Consider the following 14,985-nt stretch of genomic DNA (forward strand, 5'->3'; position numbering starts at 1 on the left):
ACATTAAATACGCACTACAATGACAATAGTTTAAAGTTATTTGAAGCATGTCCTATTTTTTTGCGGGGGGGAGAGTTTTGTGACGTCATATTGAGGGGGGTCTGACTTTTTGTGACGCCGCGTGACGACGGGGGGGGGGGGGGGTCAAAAATCGTCCAAAATCGCGTGACGTCATTTATGGACGGCCCTCTACGTACCTCGTCACCTCACGACACCGCGTTGTAACGTCCACTTTTGAAGTTGATGTCGTTTTGATGCGGACTTTTACCAACGAGTTTTGCGAAGCATGGTTCGGGTCTACATTGAAAAAAAACACACACACACCTTGAGGCGTGTCTAGTACTCTGCCGGTATTATACGTTCTACTCGTATCATGTTTTCAATTTAAAAAAAATTACACACAAAATTAAAATGAATCTATATCATGAGGCCTCCTTTGCCGGTACTAAAATATAATAATAGGGGTTTTTATCCCTTTTTTCTGGCGACAAAACTGAAACCTTTTGCAAGGAATAATGTTTACATTAACCACAATACTTTCAGTCAAACTGCAAACATGAAACAACACTATGATTACACTGGTCAACAATAAAAAAAAACATTTTTTTCTGGCCTGGACTTTTGCAGCTGTTTTAGACTAATTTCAGGGTGCTGATTCCAAATCTGATCTCAGATTTGATCTATCACATCTCATTTTTATGCTATCGGCATACCCCATTTTCATTGATTTTACCCGAAATTAACTCTGTCACTTATGATTGCAAGTTGTTGCGAGTCAGTGACTGCTTTAGTGTTAATATATGGTGCTGTATTTTTAGGATAGTGTGTTTATAATATAATTTTATGTAGATATCCACATTTATTTAATATTTTTCTTTTGCAGTTTTTATTGAAAATGCAATATTGGATATCTCAAAAACCTGATGTGATAGACAAAAACTGATGCCAGATTTGGAATCAGCACCCCAAAATTACCTTACAATCGTTGGAATACCTCATGCCAGAAAAAGTGTGTTGACCAGTGTTATTTATTGTCTTTGAACTGTGCGCCTTTTGGCGTCATCTGGTCGAACACTGTATGAGACTAGGCTCAAGGAAAGCTGTCTCTGGTGTGGACCAATCAGTTTCAAGGACAATGCATAAATTATCAGTGTGTTTTTTGTTTGCATTTTGACTGCAAGTATTGTGGTTAATGTAAACATGATTCCTTGCAAAAGGTTTCAGTTTTGTCGCCAGAAAAAAAGAGGGAAAACCCTGTTACAGTATTATAAATTAATCCGCCTATTGCACATTCACTATTACACATCCCTAGGTCACTGCACCCGAAGTGTACAGTCATTATTTGAAAATTGTTTTCAATATATGAGCTTGATCTTGAGTAGGTTAAGGTAGCAGTGGGACCGTGAGAGAGTTGCAAGAAAGCAGCAGCCCCGTCAGCTCCCATCGGGGAGCGGAGCTGAGAAACGTACTAATCAGTGGCGTGTAGTCAGTGGCGTGTAGTCAGTGGTGTGTAGTCAGTGGTATGTAGTCAGTGTTGCACCGGCTGTTGACCGTCCAGCGCGTTAGAATCACATTTAGTAGTTTCACATAAAGCGTCATTGTTCCTGCAAATTGCACCTCTCATAATCGCAGAGGAACCACTCACGAGCTGGAAGGCAGTGGTCAATTGGTGAGCCGACCCCCACAATTACTCAAGCCCTATATATTAAAATGTTTTCAGGCAATTAATAATTGTTTAACATGTTGAAGGAAACCGGAGCACCCAGAGAAAACCACTGCGTGACGAGGACACACTATATCCCGTATATAGGGACAGGTTATATTAGAATGCACGTTGGTGTATCATCTCCTGGCAAGCCAGGGTTACGACATCCTGACGACCGAAAAAATAACGTTTTGTGTGAGCCACCAATCCTCCACTGCTGCATCCACCGTGCTGGCTTGCAGGCCACGCATGTAGCCACCAACGCCTGCCTGGCTGTTCTTGATTCGTTCATTGGCATCGTTTTTCCAATTCAACCTTGTACCGACTGCCCGTCGTATATAGCCAAGCTCCTTTGCAACCCAAGTTATTTTCGGCTAGGCAAACCCGCAACACACGCACTGTCCCAACTTTACTGCACCATTATCTACCAAATGCATTAATCGCCCCAACTTTTAAATAAACCGAGCTACTACTGTAAATACTTTTACCCTCGTTTTGAAGCGTTGCGCGGTGGACTTTGACCTCCGGTTAAGATCCTTTAGTGCTCAGATTGGACATTTGAGCTGCTGCAGTTCTGTACCTAGCAACGGCTTAAGGACATGCACCCCTTGATACGTGAAAAAATAGCAAGCTTGAAAAATAAAGCCGAGTCGATTTTACGCACTTCTTGTAAGGGACGTACAGAAAGGATCAAGGGCTCTACAAAGTTATAACGCGGTGCTATCACCGACATGCGAGCATACACCTTTACACACGGCGTGTGCCCAATATGCCAGCCACTTTGCCTACTACATCGTGGTGTTTGTTGGGAGCCACTGCGGTAGTGGTGGCTGCGCTGTGCAAGTGGCTGCCTATTTTCAGGCACAGTGGAGGCAGCAGCAAGGGTCTGTGGGTCACACACACACAAGATGTTGCGAAACTCCCTGCTACCCGTGGGCATTGAGGCGGTGCTATACCCTGGTGCGCCAGGAGGAGGCGATACGGCAAGAGGATTAATCTCCATCTGTCCCATCGGTACGGGGTAGCGTTGCACCCCCGCCCTAGCCCACCCCCTCTGTGGGTGCTCTGGTTTCCTCTCGTATGGACGAACCCATCATTAATTGCCTGAAAACATCTTCATCTATCTGCGCCACCGTGTTTTGTGGACCGCGCAGCGTTGTGGTACATGTGTGTAGTCGTATAAATGACCTATATAAAACACTCAATGTTGTTATTATTTATTGCATTGTTTGTTGGAGGGTGGGGCAGCGGTTATACAATGGTTAGTGCACTGTGCTCTAAACCCAATGAACAGAGTTCAACTGTTGGCCACGGCTTACACCAGTCTTATCTAATTGATAAACTTGGATGTGATCATTGTTCAACTAGCCAGTGAGCCGAAACAAGAATAAGTTGTGCGTTAAAGGCTCGCACGTGTAACAATTTAATTTGTTTGGCTCTGTTTTGGGTGGTGGAAGTCTTAGCGATATAAATGTGACCACATTGTTACAGAGCCTAAGTTCAGAGCTCAGTTGCGAGTCAGTGATGTGGTGTCGGTCTTCGTCAAGGGGGAACGGGGGGGGGGAACTATTCACTTTGTTCTGGCAGTGCTTCAGAGGAGCATTTCCACAAAATAGCACGCAATTGGTATTTAACTAGAGCCAACCCGTGATACACTGGCCTCAAAGGTCATCTCAGTCTGGTTTGGGGCCAAACAGTGCCGGGGGCGGAGCTAAAGACACCTTCATTGTGTGACGTCAGTAAGTACACCGTGAGGACATCGCTGCGTCATCGGCATGTGCCTCGACTCGCTCACTGGGCACGCGACGTCGGTCGTGTGGCACGGCTCGGCTTCTGGCTCGGCACAAACCCCAGCACGGCTCGGATTGTACAGTGGAAAAAAAAGAGTTGTAATTCCATTGTGTGGTTTTGCTGGAAAATATCGGTAAATACTCTTTGGTTCTTTCGGTAAAGTAACGTGGGTATAAAATAAAATAAATTAAATCACGACGTTTCGGGCGCAACACAAGCGTCCGTCATCAGGTGGGACAACCACAGCAAGAAACAATTGCTGAAGTGGGCAAAACAGTCTGGATCCCTGCAGTCACGAAAACTTCAAATCGAGATTTAATATCGGTAAAGATCCGCGTAACGTCAATAGGTCTCCCTCGCAAGGGAGTTGTTCCAGTCACGCACCTAGGGGGGGAAGGGGGTCAGACATTTGTTACGATGTGTGACGAGGGAGGGGGGGGTTAGAAATGTGACGTCACATCAAAATGCGCAACTTTAAATAAATATAGACAACACGTTCTACTTAATTAAATATACTTTTTAATAAATGTTTTCTCCTACAACATCAGAGTGCAGCGCCACATTAAATACGCACTACAATGACAATAGTTTAAAGCGATTTAAAGCATGTTTTATTTTGGGGGGGGGGGGGCAGAGCTTTGTGACGTCATATTTGAGGGGGGTCTGATTTTTGTGACGCCGTGTGACGAAGGGGGGGGGTCAAAAAATCGTTCAAAATAGCGTGACGTAATTTATGGACGGCCCCTTACTTAAGAATCTTCTTGTCAAAAAACCAATGCTCATTCTTCGACAATCATACACACACGGCGCAATAATGCATCTTCGTCAATCCACTGCTGGATGAGGGATTCTCAACGCCATGGGGGTTGTTCGACTACAAGTTACCACGTGGGTCAGTGAAGGCTGGGAGCCCGTACATGGAATAGAACCACAGAACAGTAGTGGATGTGCTGCCCTCTGCGGGTCACCGTGTAGGCCCGCAGCCCGCGGGGTCACGGCGGTCACCCGCTCAACACTCGTGCTGTGGGGGGGGGGGCGGTTGTACAATACTTTTTGTAAAAAATCTTCTCATGGGTTCGTGTTTTAGGGAAGCCTTCGTGTAGTTTGGCAGCTGTCACTGAAATGTCAGCAATGAAGACGTTGACAATGTATGTACTGTATTTTGAACGTCTTTTGCACCACTCGTAGCGAACCGTGATAGTCGGAGGCGCGGCAAGATAAAAGAGTCGTTAGGGGGAAATGTTAACAACCAAATTACGACGTTACGATCTCAATTTCGTTGTTTTCCAGCACTAGTACTCATGCATGAAGGAAGTGTAAATTTACAGATAAGAACACGTATTTCTTTTTTCTAGATTTGAAGTTTTCGTGACTGCAAGGATTCATACTCTTTGGTTTTTTTCGGTAAAGTCACGTAGATAAAAAGCGGTTGTGCTTTCGCTACGTTGTCCCCACCTGAAGAAGGACGCTTGTGTTGCGCCCGAAACGTCGTGATTTAATTTAGTTGTTTTCACTTATTTTAACTTTTTTACCTACGTGACTTTACCGAAAAAAAACAAAGAGTATTTTGCTATCATGAGTTTTCTGTTAATCAGCATGATACAAAAATGGGTTGATTAAATGCAATGTATTTGGATATGTTTAGTAGCTTGCACAGTTTTCAGAATGGAGTCGTTTCTCTTTAAGAGCAACTCCGATGGTCGTGTGCCGCGATTTGCGCATTGTTTTCATGGTCGAGTCTTGATTGGATGGAGTCGGTGACGTGTTGCATATTTCAATCGAAAACGAACATTGCTGCTTCCTCAATTCAATCATTTGATACATAGATATTGTTGTATCCACGGTGCCAATGGGACATACAATTTAGAATGGGAAAGGGGCATGTGAAACTGACTTAATTACTACTGGGGGCCACAACATCTGCAACGTGTACTTCCATGAACAAAATGTCCATTTTATAGTGACCAAACAGATTTTTTACTTTTATCTCAGTATGTATGTTGAACTTTTTTCACACCGTACGTAGCCAACCGTGCTAATCTGAGGTGCTAATCATGGCTCTGTAATTACAACCAGATATTTAGCAAAGTTACATTGCCATGATCAGTACATAGGCTAGCTCTTTAGACGCCTGACATTGTAAATGTTAAGTCCCGGAATGTCAAATCCTGGACAGAGTGCACCTGAGTCTGGGTGATGGAAGTTCACAATCTGTTGGTCCTGTTGCTCCAGTGGGATCGGGTGGCCCTGGCTCAAGTGCTGCTCCACAGAGCAGGGAAATGGGCTCAAAAACTCGGCCAGGAAAACGTGTAGGCCAAGGTAGCTCAGGTGAAAAGTGCAGAATTTTTCCAGAAGCTTCACTTCAATGCTAGGACCAAACAATCGCAAAAACAATGTTTTTTGGGGCCTTTTGGCTGCCGCTCTGACTGTAGCAGGCTCTCCGGGTTATCTGCTGTTGGCAGTTCACTGATATTTTGCTTCTGCTGTCCCTGACTTCCCTTATCCCTTTGTCTTCGCGTCAGAAACTTACTCGGCGTTTCTTCAAGCGGTGTTGTCGCGTCTGCGTCTGCTCCTTGAAACTCCGGCGGCCGTTTTCCATCATGTCCTGCTCCGGTTTCGTGGTGATGTGGTAGAAGGTCACGTTGGAGTAGGCGTAGTAGCTGAGGTAGCGCAGGAGCCGGCCAGGCAGTCCTGGGGACCTCACGCAGCACGTGGTCGAAGGTCGGCAGCAGCTGGGCATACACAGCCGCTGTGAGGTCTGCCTGAGAGGGTCAGACAGCCCCGACCACGCAAGATGACCAATAACGCGCGGGTTGAACAACAAGGTTACGCAGTAATGAGGAAAATTGTCTCAAAGCCGCCCGTATTTTGTTAATGCACAAAAGGTTATTTGTGTCTTTGATTATTATGTGTCATTGATTACGATATCGTTATCATTGATCATTTGATCCGTTATTTTCCACACCAATTGTAATTAAAGAGGGCATATTACAATTTAATTTTAAGAATATGCTCAGCATTTTCTCTGGTAACCGCCCATCATTGTGTATTCTATACACATCTTAATGCTTAATAAGAAATAATGTTTGATAATTATTAATCGAGGCATCAACATTAACAGTTGCAGTTGGAGCAAATGAGTGCCGATAGGTGCAAGCGAATGAACACTCCCATTAGCTACGCAATTCCGAACATAAACAAGCCAATGCCCAACCCCACAAGAAGCAGGGGAAATTCATAATCACTACAAAATATATACATAACACACATAGAATATATACATAACACACACACAGAATACATTATATTGTTGGCCTGTCTTTCGTCATTGTTTTGTTAAATAATTGAAACGTTCTGCGGTTCCATTCCTGAACTCTACCCCTGGGATTCGCCCTTCCACCGAGTACATCAAACATCAATTGCGGTCGATCATCGGTTATCCATATGGCGTGCAGCGTTTCAATGAGGGCAATTTGTTTGTGTTTCTCCCTTGCGATGGGACTTTGTAGGATGAACGCTGAGATTTATATGGGCACGGGGTGACCACTAAGGTCTGAATTGGTCTGTAATAAGGTAGGCACTGGGCTGATCCATGCAGGAATTTTCCTCCAAGACAAAGAGTGTGATAACGAAATGGCGTTATACAGTAAGAGGCACCGCTGTAAGAGGTTTGCCTGTACTGTACTTTGTCTTTGGTCAGTTATTTGGCCTCCTTTTAAAACTGATGGCTGAAGGCAGGAAACCCCCCTGCAAGTTAAGCACAGCGTGATGCAATGATGCGGATGATGTCACCAAGCCCCGCCCATCACCACCCATCCAGCGGCACACGTGGGCACAGCAGTGAGACTTGTTTACCCCATCTGTGTTTCTGTGTTATCTGACGAGTCAAGTAATCGAACCCAATAATTGGTAGAGTCATCAATCACTTGAATAGCCAGAGAGCCCAGCTCTGATTCATTTTTGTAAAGACGACCTGACAATGAAGGGTGTAAGGTGGCCATAACCCTAGCGCTGCGGCATCATCGCGTTACAGCTTGGGAGCTGAAGAGGTCTGGCCTGGGTCCCACTTGGATTAGTTCCTACCAAGGGCAGCTTTATGGTGTTATGGATATTCGATGAGTCAGATCAGGTGCTGCCATGCAAAATTCTGCTTGTGTCACAAGCTGGCCCCAGTGCAATCCCACTGCATGGTATTGCAGTGGAAGTCTGAATAGAGTATTACATTATCGATCAATCAATCAAGTCATAAATCAATCTTTATTTTAGGTGACAATATCTCCCTTAATAAAGTAGTACATCAGTGCACATTACAACAGAACAGGCACAGCACACGGAGCACGGAAAGCAGAAACCTGTCACGACCTCAGCGGCTAAAACTGGTGATTTGAACCTCCTTGCCAAGTAGAGAATGTGAATGCTTTATCCTAGCACTCCTGGGTACAATTCAAACGCACAAAATAACTGGTTGGCTGATGGCCATCCACATGACCGCATTACGAATGAACGACTATATGGCTCTTATTCAGAAGTGGCCTGCCTATCACAAATCATAGCTCAACGAAGTGGCTTATGACATGGACATTTATAGCAGCTAAATACAATAAAAACTCATGTTGATTCAAAATGTGGAGGGAAAAACCGGAGGACCCACAGAAAAATCCACGTAACCATGGAGAGAGAGACATGCAAACTCCAAATATCAAATATACAGACGTCAGGTCGGGATCGAACCCACGACCTTCTGTCTACCAGGTGAGGTAGTTCATATCTCGCGACTGTGGCACCCCTCAGTGAAGAGGGTTTCTGATCATCACATCCTAAAATAGTATGACAACACATGAACGTGCCTCTATACTCCATTGAGCAATGGGTAGTGCGAATTTCTGTTCGTAGCCCTGTCGTGGGAATTCTACATTTCTTTACGACATAGACGATGCTCTTCATATGACAGCCACTGTTGACTTATAACAGTGGTCGAGCCCCACACTGAGGTTCTAAATCGGCAAAGTAATAACAAGTTCAGTGGCGCGTCACAGGGACACCCCGCTGAAGTGCTTCGTGGGAATAATAAAAACAAATGTCAACTCTGTGCTATTACAGCTTCGACGTGATTCCGACCCACAACACAGTCCCTGCTGCCTCTCGCCTGCGATCAGCAACACGAATACCAGCTCCAGTTGCGGCACGATTGAGAAGGTGGCAGCATAGCCATCGATATCGCCGTCCTTCCTGAGGATCGTGTATCCCAGCTGGCGCCCAAGGAGCCGTCCATAAATGACGTCACGCACCTGGGGGGGGGGGGGGGTCAGACATTTGTGACGATGTGTGACGAAGGGGGGGGGGGAGTTTGAGATATGTGACGTCAGATCAAAATGCGCAACTTAAAATAAATATAGACAACACGTTTTACTTAATTAAATATACTTTTTAATAAATGTTTTCTCCTACAACATCAGAGTGCAGCGCCACATTAAATACGCACTGCAATGGCAATAGTTTAAAGCGATTTGAAGCATGTTTTATTTTGGGGGATGGTGGCAGAGCTTTCTGAGGGGCGGTCTGACTTGTTGTGACGCCGTGTGACGATGGGGGGGGGGGGGGGGGGTCAAAAATCGTCGTGACGTCATAATGGACGGCCCCCATCTCCCAGGGAAGGCCAGCCTTCGCCGCAAAGAAGTCCGCTTGGCACGCCTGCACTGGGGTCCACAACATCTGCCGAAACAGCAGAGTCTGTCTGGAATTAAACAAAGATTTCAATAATTCAACGTTTTCCTTCACAGTTATTGCACACTTAAAACGTAGAGGTCATAAATACACGTTTGCTGCAGCAATTGTCTCCTTCTGTGGGCTTTCCTTGAAATCAGTGTATGCATGTGTGGCTCGTGTTAGTGGCAGATCACATTAAAGCTCAGGAATTCAAGACCTTCCAGCTCAATAATCTGATGTCTGCACGGAATTTGCCACTGTGAGTGCTGTATTACACGGGTCACTGAAGACTCAAGCCACCATGCGCCGAGACTGCTCTATCCGTAGTGTTCGTCACCCAAGGTGTTCTCTGGTTGTTGCCGCTTGATGTATAGGGAACAGCACCAGCGCTGATTGTTTTTCACTTTGACGGACAGTGCGAGCCCTGGTGTACGTGAACAACTGTGTGTTAATCTTACTGATATACAGAGTCGGCATACAAGTCAGGACGCATAGGATTATTTCAATTATTTTAACACTTGCATTAAACCATTGTAATTGTTTATTTTTTTTCAGTTTAGATTTGATCTATTATCATTATTAATAGATATTTTTCTTCTTCCTGTGGGGTCATCCGAAGTCCACCATTTAAAACATTCGACCAAGAACCGCGAATGAATTGAGACAAAACACAATTGATGAATGTTTAAATATTACAGCTGTAATATTTAAAAAAAAGTCCTAAATAGATTTCAAAATAATGTATGCATGCATTTATGTTCATATAAGTCAGTTTGAACTTTTGTTTAAAAAATACGCTACGTTATTTGTTAAAATAAATATAATAACCCTACATGTTTTTACTTTTGGACTGCCCTGTACATAATACAAAAATAATAAACATGCGTATGTATTAAAGTGAAGCTCTGTGATCTCAGGCAAATCGTTAGGATAACTTCCTGATCCTTCAGAAGCAGAGTCAGCCACACACTCGCCCCTCCCGACGCGTTAGTGCCTACTGGCTCTCCATCATCCCTGCCGCCTCGATCGATGGGAGAGAGAGGCAATGGCTATTTATTATATACTCCAAGTGGCTTATGCGGGGTACAGAGACCCAGCGACAGTGAATCAACCGCATGGCACGTGCAGTTTGAACAAACCGGTTGTGAGAAAGGTCAAGGAGTGAAATCCGATCAGCAAAAACACGATCGTGACTGAAGCACTTCCCTTCAGCGTCTCCACAATGGTGACCTGCCTCTGCCGCGCTTGTCCGAACTTGCCACAAAGGTGCGGTTACATTCCCTCTTTTTATGTCGGCGGACACATTTTATTTTTTTGGTGCAACGGGAAATTTGGTTTAAAAAAACTAAAACCCCGACGATGGCGCCAACTATGCCAACCTTGACGGTGTCCCTCGTGAGGACCGGGTTTTGGGACGTGCCCAGCAACGGGGTGCTGAGCTTGGCCAAGTCGGCGACGCTCGAGAGCATCTGTCCGGCGGGACGGTACCAGCCCAGGCTGCAGAGCGGAGGGACCCTCCCGTCCGCGTAGCGCCCCTCCGCTCAGGACGCCCGCCCGCGTCCACGTGGGCGAGCGGGGAAAAGTTGGCGTCTCTCATCCCCATCGGGAGCAGCACATTCTGCTCCGGCCACGCCTCGTACTTGCTTCCCGCAACCCGCTCAGCGAGCACGCGCGCCAGCAGGGATGTGGCCGCGATGCTGGAGTGGCAGCTGGAAGAGGCACAGAGGCGCGCTGGTGATGGTCATTCCGGGGCCGACCGCGGGTTAACATCTGATCGTTTGTTGTTTGGGTTGCCAGAGCCCAGCAGGTGGATGAACAACTGCAGCAGGCTAGTCCGCAGCTCAGACAGAACCCCCCACAGCTACTGTTCCTCATAAACATGCAGTCATTTTTTAACGGGATGTAATGAATGCACGACTGCTATTCTGTATTTCCACATGGACATTACTGTATAATCCAGCCTCGAGTGCAGATATAATATGCCTTGCAATGCCTGACCACTGCTGGGAAAGTGGAAATATTAGTAGATAACACTCGTTGCATACTGTTCCAGCATTTCTATAGATAAAAAAGCTTTCATGCAATACCGGATAAAAGTCCCAGAGAGATTGTACTCCTGAAGGGGGAAATTAATTGCAACATGTTGCAATAAAAAAAAACGTGTTCCATGTCCAACGATATTTACGGATCGTTTGGATAACAAGAAAATTATGTGCAGCTGTCTTAACCAATCTGTTATTAGCATTTGATGAGGTCAAGATTATCGCAATTTCTACATTATCAGCTTGTGGCTACAGAAGTAAAGCAGTGGGCTGGTTCTCCAAAATACCCAGGGAGAAGAAAGCAATGGACTAAACCTGGCAGAAATTCTTCACATTTCTCATCACTATCTATCTAAGGCTGTTGCCTGAGGCTAAAAATAAATAAATTATCACATGTATTTTTGTTGTAAAAGCTCGCCCCCACTGAATAGGGCATCGCAATACTTTACAGTAGAAATTAAACGGACGTAGTCCTACCTACAAAATCAAGACACACGTAAAAAATATTAAAATGAGAGGACAATGTTCTTCTTGGTTCTTTCGGTAAAGTCACGTAGAATGGAAATAATAAAATAATAAAAAGAAAACATAATAAAATAATTCTCACGACGTTTCGGCCACAACGCAAGCAGCCGTCCTCAGGTGAAGAACAGGTCTGTCGAGAAGACAGAGTCTGAATGACAAACTCCAGGCTTGGAGCGACTATTTAAGCTGGGATGGAGGGGGGAAGGGTGCCTTGACAAAATAATTTGCATATCAAGAGGAATTTAGCATATTTATGGGAAATGCAGATATGCGATTAGTACTATTTGTGAAATGCGTAGGAGGTTTGGCGGGGGGTTTAAAGTCATTATGCCCCTGCATTATGCAGGATTAGCAGTATCAAAGGGAGGGGATAGGAGTAACATTAATAAAGGGAAGGAATGTTAATAGTATGTAGCTGCAGTAACTAAAACACCACGTAAACAACTAAAGTATAAACTACATAGTATCATCGGTATACTAAATATACTCTCCAATAAGCTGAGCTACTAACAGTAAGTAATACATTACAATTCTATGTGGCAAAAAATATAATATGCTTCCAGCTAAACTTTATTCTCTTACATCACACGAGTCTACACCGTACTATATACTCACCTGAGGACGGCTGCTTGCGTTGTGGCCGAAACGTCGTGAGAATTATTTTATTATGTTTTATTTTTATTATTTTATTATTTCCATTCTATGTGACTTTACCGAAAGAACCAAGAATATGAATCCCTGCAGTCACGAAAGCTTTAAATCGAGAGGACAATGCTCAAGAAAAAGCTCAAAATAAAAAAATAGTCTTGCAGAGTTTCTTGAACTGTTCGGGGCTCGGAGACAATCTGAGTTCCCACATCTTCGGCACCATCTCGAGAAGGCCCCACTACTGCCGCCAGTGTAGAATCACAAATTGTAGGTTGTGCTAACAGGGCGTGGCCTGAGGAGCGCAGGGTATGGGGGCCACACGGACTGCAGGTAAATATATATAGCGTTAAGGGGCCGTCCATAAATGACGTCACGCGATTTTGGACGATTTTTGACCCCCCCCCCCCCTCTTCACACGACGTCACAAAAAGTCAGACATCCCCTCAAATATGATGTGACAAAGCTCCCCCCCCCCAAAAAAAAATCAAACATGCTTTAAATCGCTTTCATATATTGATATTGTCGTGCGTATTTAATGTGGCGCTGCACTCTGATGTTGTAGGAGAAAACGTTTATTAAAAAGTCTATTTAATTCAGTAGAACGTGTTGTCTATGTTAATTTAAAGTTGCGCATTTTGATGTGACGTCACATTTCTCACCCCCCCCCCCCTCGTCACACTCGTCACAAATGTCTGACCCCCCCCCCCCCAGGTGCGTGACGTCATTTATTACCGGCCCCTAAGTAATCCAGCTACAAATCCAAGATAACTCCTCACAGTCGTAATTCACACTGCATCGTCATAACGTGGTACTCTGAATAATAGTAATCAATTTACAGCTGTGGCTGTTTCCCCACTCAATGGCATATTTGCTGTACTCTAACACCGGCACTTTGCTATGTTGAAGCAGTGTTCATGATAGATTGGGTAGTCTGTTGATGTGTGATTGTACACTGCTGCCAAAGCACAGTCCCTTGAAGTGTTTAACAGTGTTAATATTGAGTCAGAGTTCACACAAAGTTGTATCTACGATCAATATCAGCCTCGGGTGTCGTTTGATCGTTGTTGTTTATTGTTGTCACCAAAGACGATGTCTTCCAAGTGATGGCGTCGTCGTACCGCGTGCCGGGCAGCGACCACGAGCACGTGCTCCTAGAGCAGCGCCTCCCACGTGATGCCCGTCCACAGCAGGGTCCCGTTACCACGCAGGTCCCGTGCCAGCGCCACCGCACACACGGCCACGCGAGTCATCTCACCTCGCACGCATCCTTTCAACAACGTTACAGCTACATCGTCACCCCCCACCCCCGCTGTGCCCTGGCTGCTGCTGCAGAATGCTCGACTTTACAATCGGCAAAGTTTGGGAGTTCGAATGCCAGTTGGGGGTTGAATCATCACCACAATCACCCCAAAAAAACACAGAGACAAAGATATTCCGTGTCGCCTTAACAGGTTGTTGGGGAAAAGTGCTGTTAAGCGAGCACCTATGAAGGCCGGTACGGCACACGAGAGGGTCGGTGGCCAGCACCACGCCCGGCCACTTTGTATCCCCAGTGGTTGTTTATACATCGCACCAGGTACTCATTTGAGGCTGAGTCTACCTAGGAGAAGCTCAGGACCAGTTCAGATATTTGTCACTGGTATTAGCTGTGATAGGGAATCGAACACATCGTCGTGTTTGTAGCGCAGCGCGCGAACTATTGCACGACCCAGGCCCCTCCTTCACACGCGCCCTTTCTACATCGTTACAGATACCGTAGCATCGTCGCCGGCTGGTGTGCTGCAGAATGCTCGACTCATGATCTGAACAGATTGCGAATCATCAACAAGAACAGACGCAATTCGCCCACTAAGCGGCGGTGACGTCACAACGGCGCTTGTGCCAGGCCAGGTGCATCCGAGGCCACGTGGAGTGTCGAAGGCTCACTTAGGAGGTCACGGAACAGATCCAGGTTCCAAGGGTAGACTGAGAGACTGGCATATGCACCACCTGTACCCCCTACTGTGTTAACTTGCTGTGTTTTTACCCGCTCGGCACTCCACTCATCATTTTGAGCATCGCTCCTCTTGCCCTCCGCTGTTGTTGGAGTGCAAATGCCTCTGACTGTCCAGTAGCGCCCTTCACGAACCTCCAAAGACAAAGATCCTCTGTATAGCCTTAAATCAACTGTTCGGGCAAGTGCTGTTAACGAACATCTAAGAAGCCGGCACAGAACACTAGGGGGTGGGTGGCCAGCAATGGCGATGTTTACACCACACCAGGTACGCAATTGAGGCTGAGCCGACCGAGGAAAGGCCCAAAACCTGATTCAGATAATCGTCATGTTATTGGTCGTGAGTGGGAATCGAACTCATCTACCCTACCACTCAAGAGCCTCCTGGCATCACCGCCATCACCACCACTATTAGATCACCACCATCATCATCATCGTTATCATAACCCCTCCAGGATGGATACATTGGCTCTACGCAAGACTGGCCAGCACCATAGAAATATGGAAATGGCACGATTGTTCCAAGACCAATAACTTGCATCCCACTGGGATTTTTGCACACAGCGTTGGTGTAC

General features: G+C 45.7%; 2 protein-coding genes across 4 annotated transcripts in view; one reads left to right on the plus strand and one right to left on the minus strand.

Annotated features, from left to right (window-relative positions):
- Positions 1-232: 232 nt before the first annotated feature.
- LOC133342852 (putative beta-lactamase-like 1) lies at positions 233-10,906 on the minus strand. 3 transcript variants are annotated; one of them, XM_061552181.1, is made up of 3 exons: positions 8,665-8,771; positions 6,027-6,258; positions 233-297 (listed from the first exon to the last, which is right to left on the minus strand). In XM_061552181.1, the coding sequence occupies exons 1-3, from the start codon at positions 8,766-8,768 to the stop codon at positions 265-267; spliced, it is 369 nt and encodes a 122-aa protein (XP_061408165.1). In that variant the 5' UTR covers positions 8,769-8,771; the 3' UTR covers positions 233-264. The 3 variants fall into 3 exon arrangements, with proteins under 3 accessions (XP_061408165.1, XP_061408166.1, XP_061408167.1); XM_061552182.1 differs by lacking the exon at positions 233-297 and adding an exon at positions 3,945-4,517; XM_061552183.1 differs by lacking the exon at positions 233-297 and adding an exon at positions 10,582-10,906 and having other exon boundaries at positions 5,796-6,258; positions 8,643-8,784.
- Positions 10,907-13,520: 2,614 nt separating this feature from the next.
- Positions 13,521-14,985, plus strand: part of LOC133343099 (leukocyte cell-derived chemotaxin-2-like) — an 11,999-nt gene continuing 10,534 nt past the window's right edge. Inside the window, exon 1 of the mRNA XM_061552603.1 lies at positions 13,521-13,587. Within this exon, the coding sequence (XP_061408587.1) occupies positions 13,521-13,587 (67 nt within the window). The remainder of the gene's footprint in view (positions 13,588-14,985) is intronic.

This window comes from Lethenteron reissneri, chromosome 16, assembly GCF_015708825.2.
Source record: "Lethenteron reissneri isolate LAM-NWPU_2019-01 chromosome 16, ASM1570882v1, whole genome shotgun sequence".
In the NCBI taxonomy this organism is placed as follows: Eukaryota; Metazoa; Chordata; class Hyperoartia; order Petromyzontiformes; family Petromyzontidae; genus Lethenteron; species Lethenteron reissneri.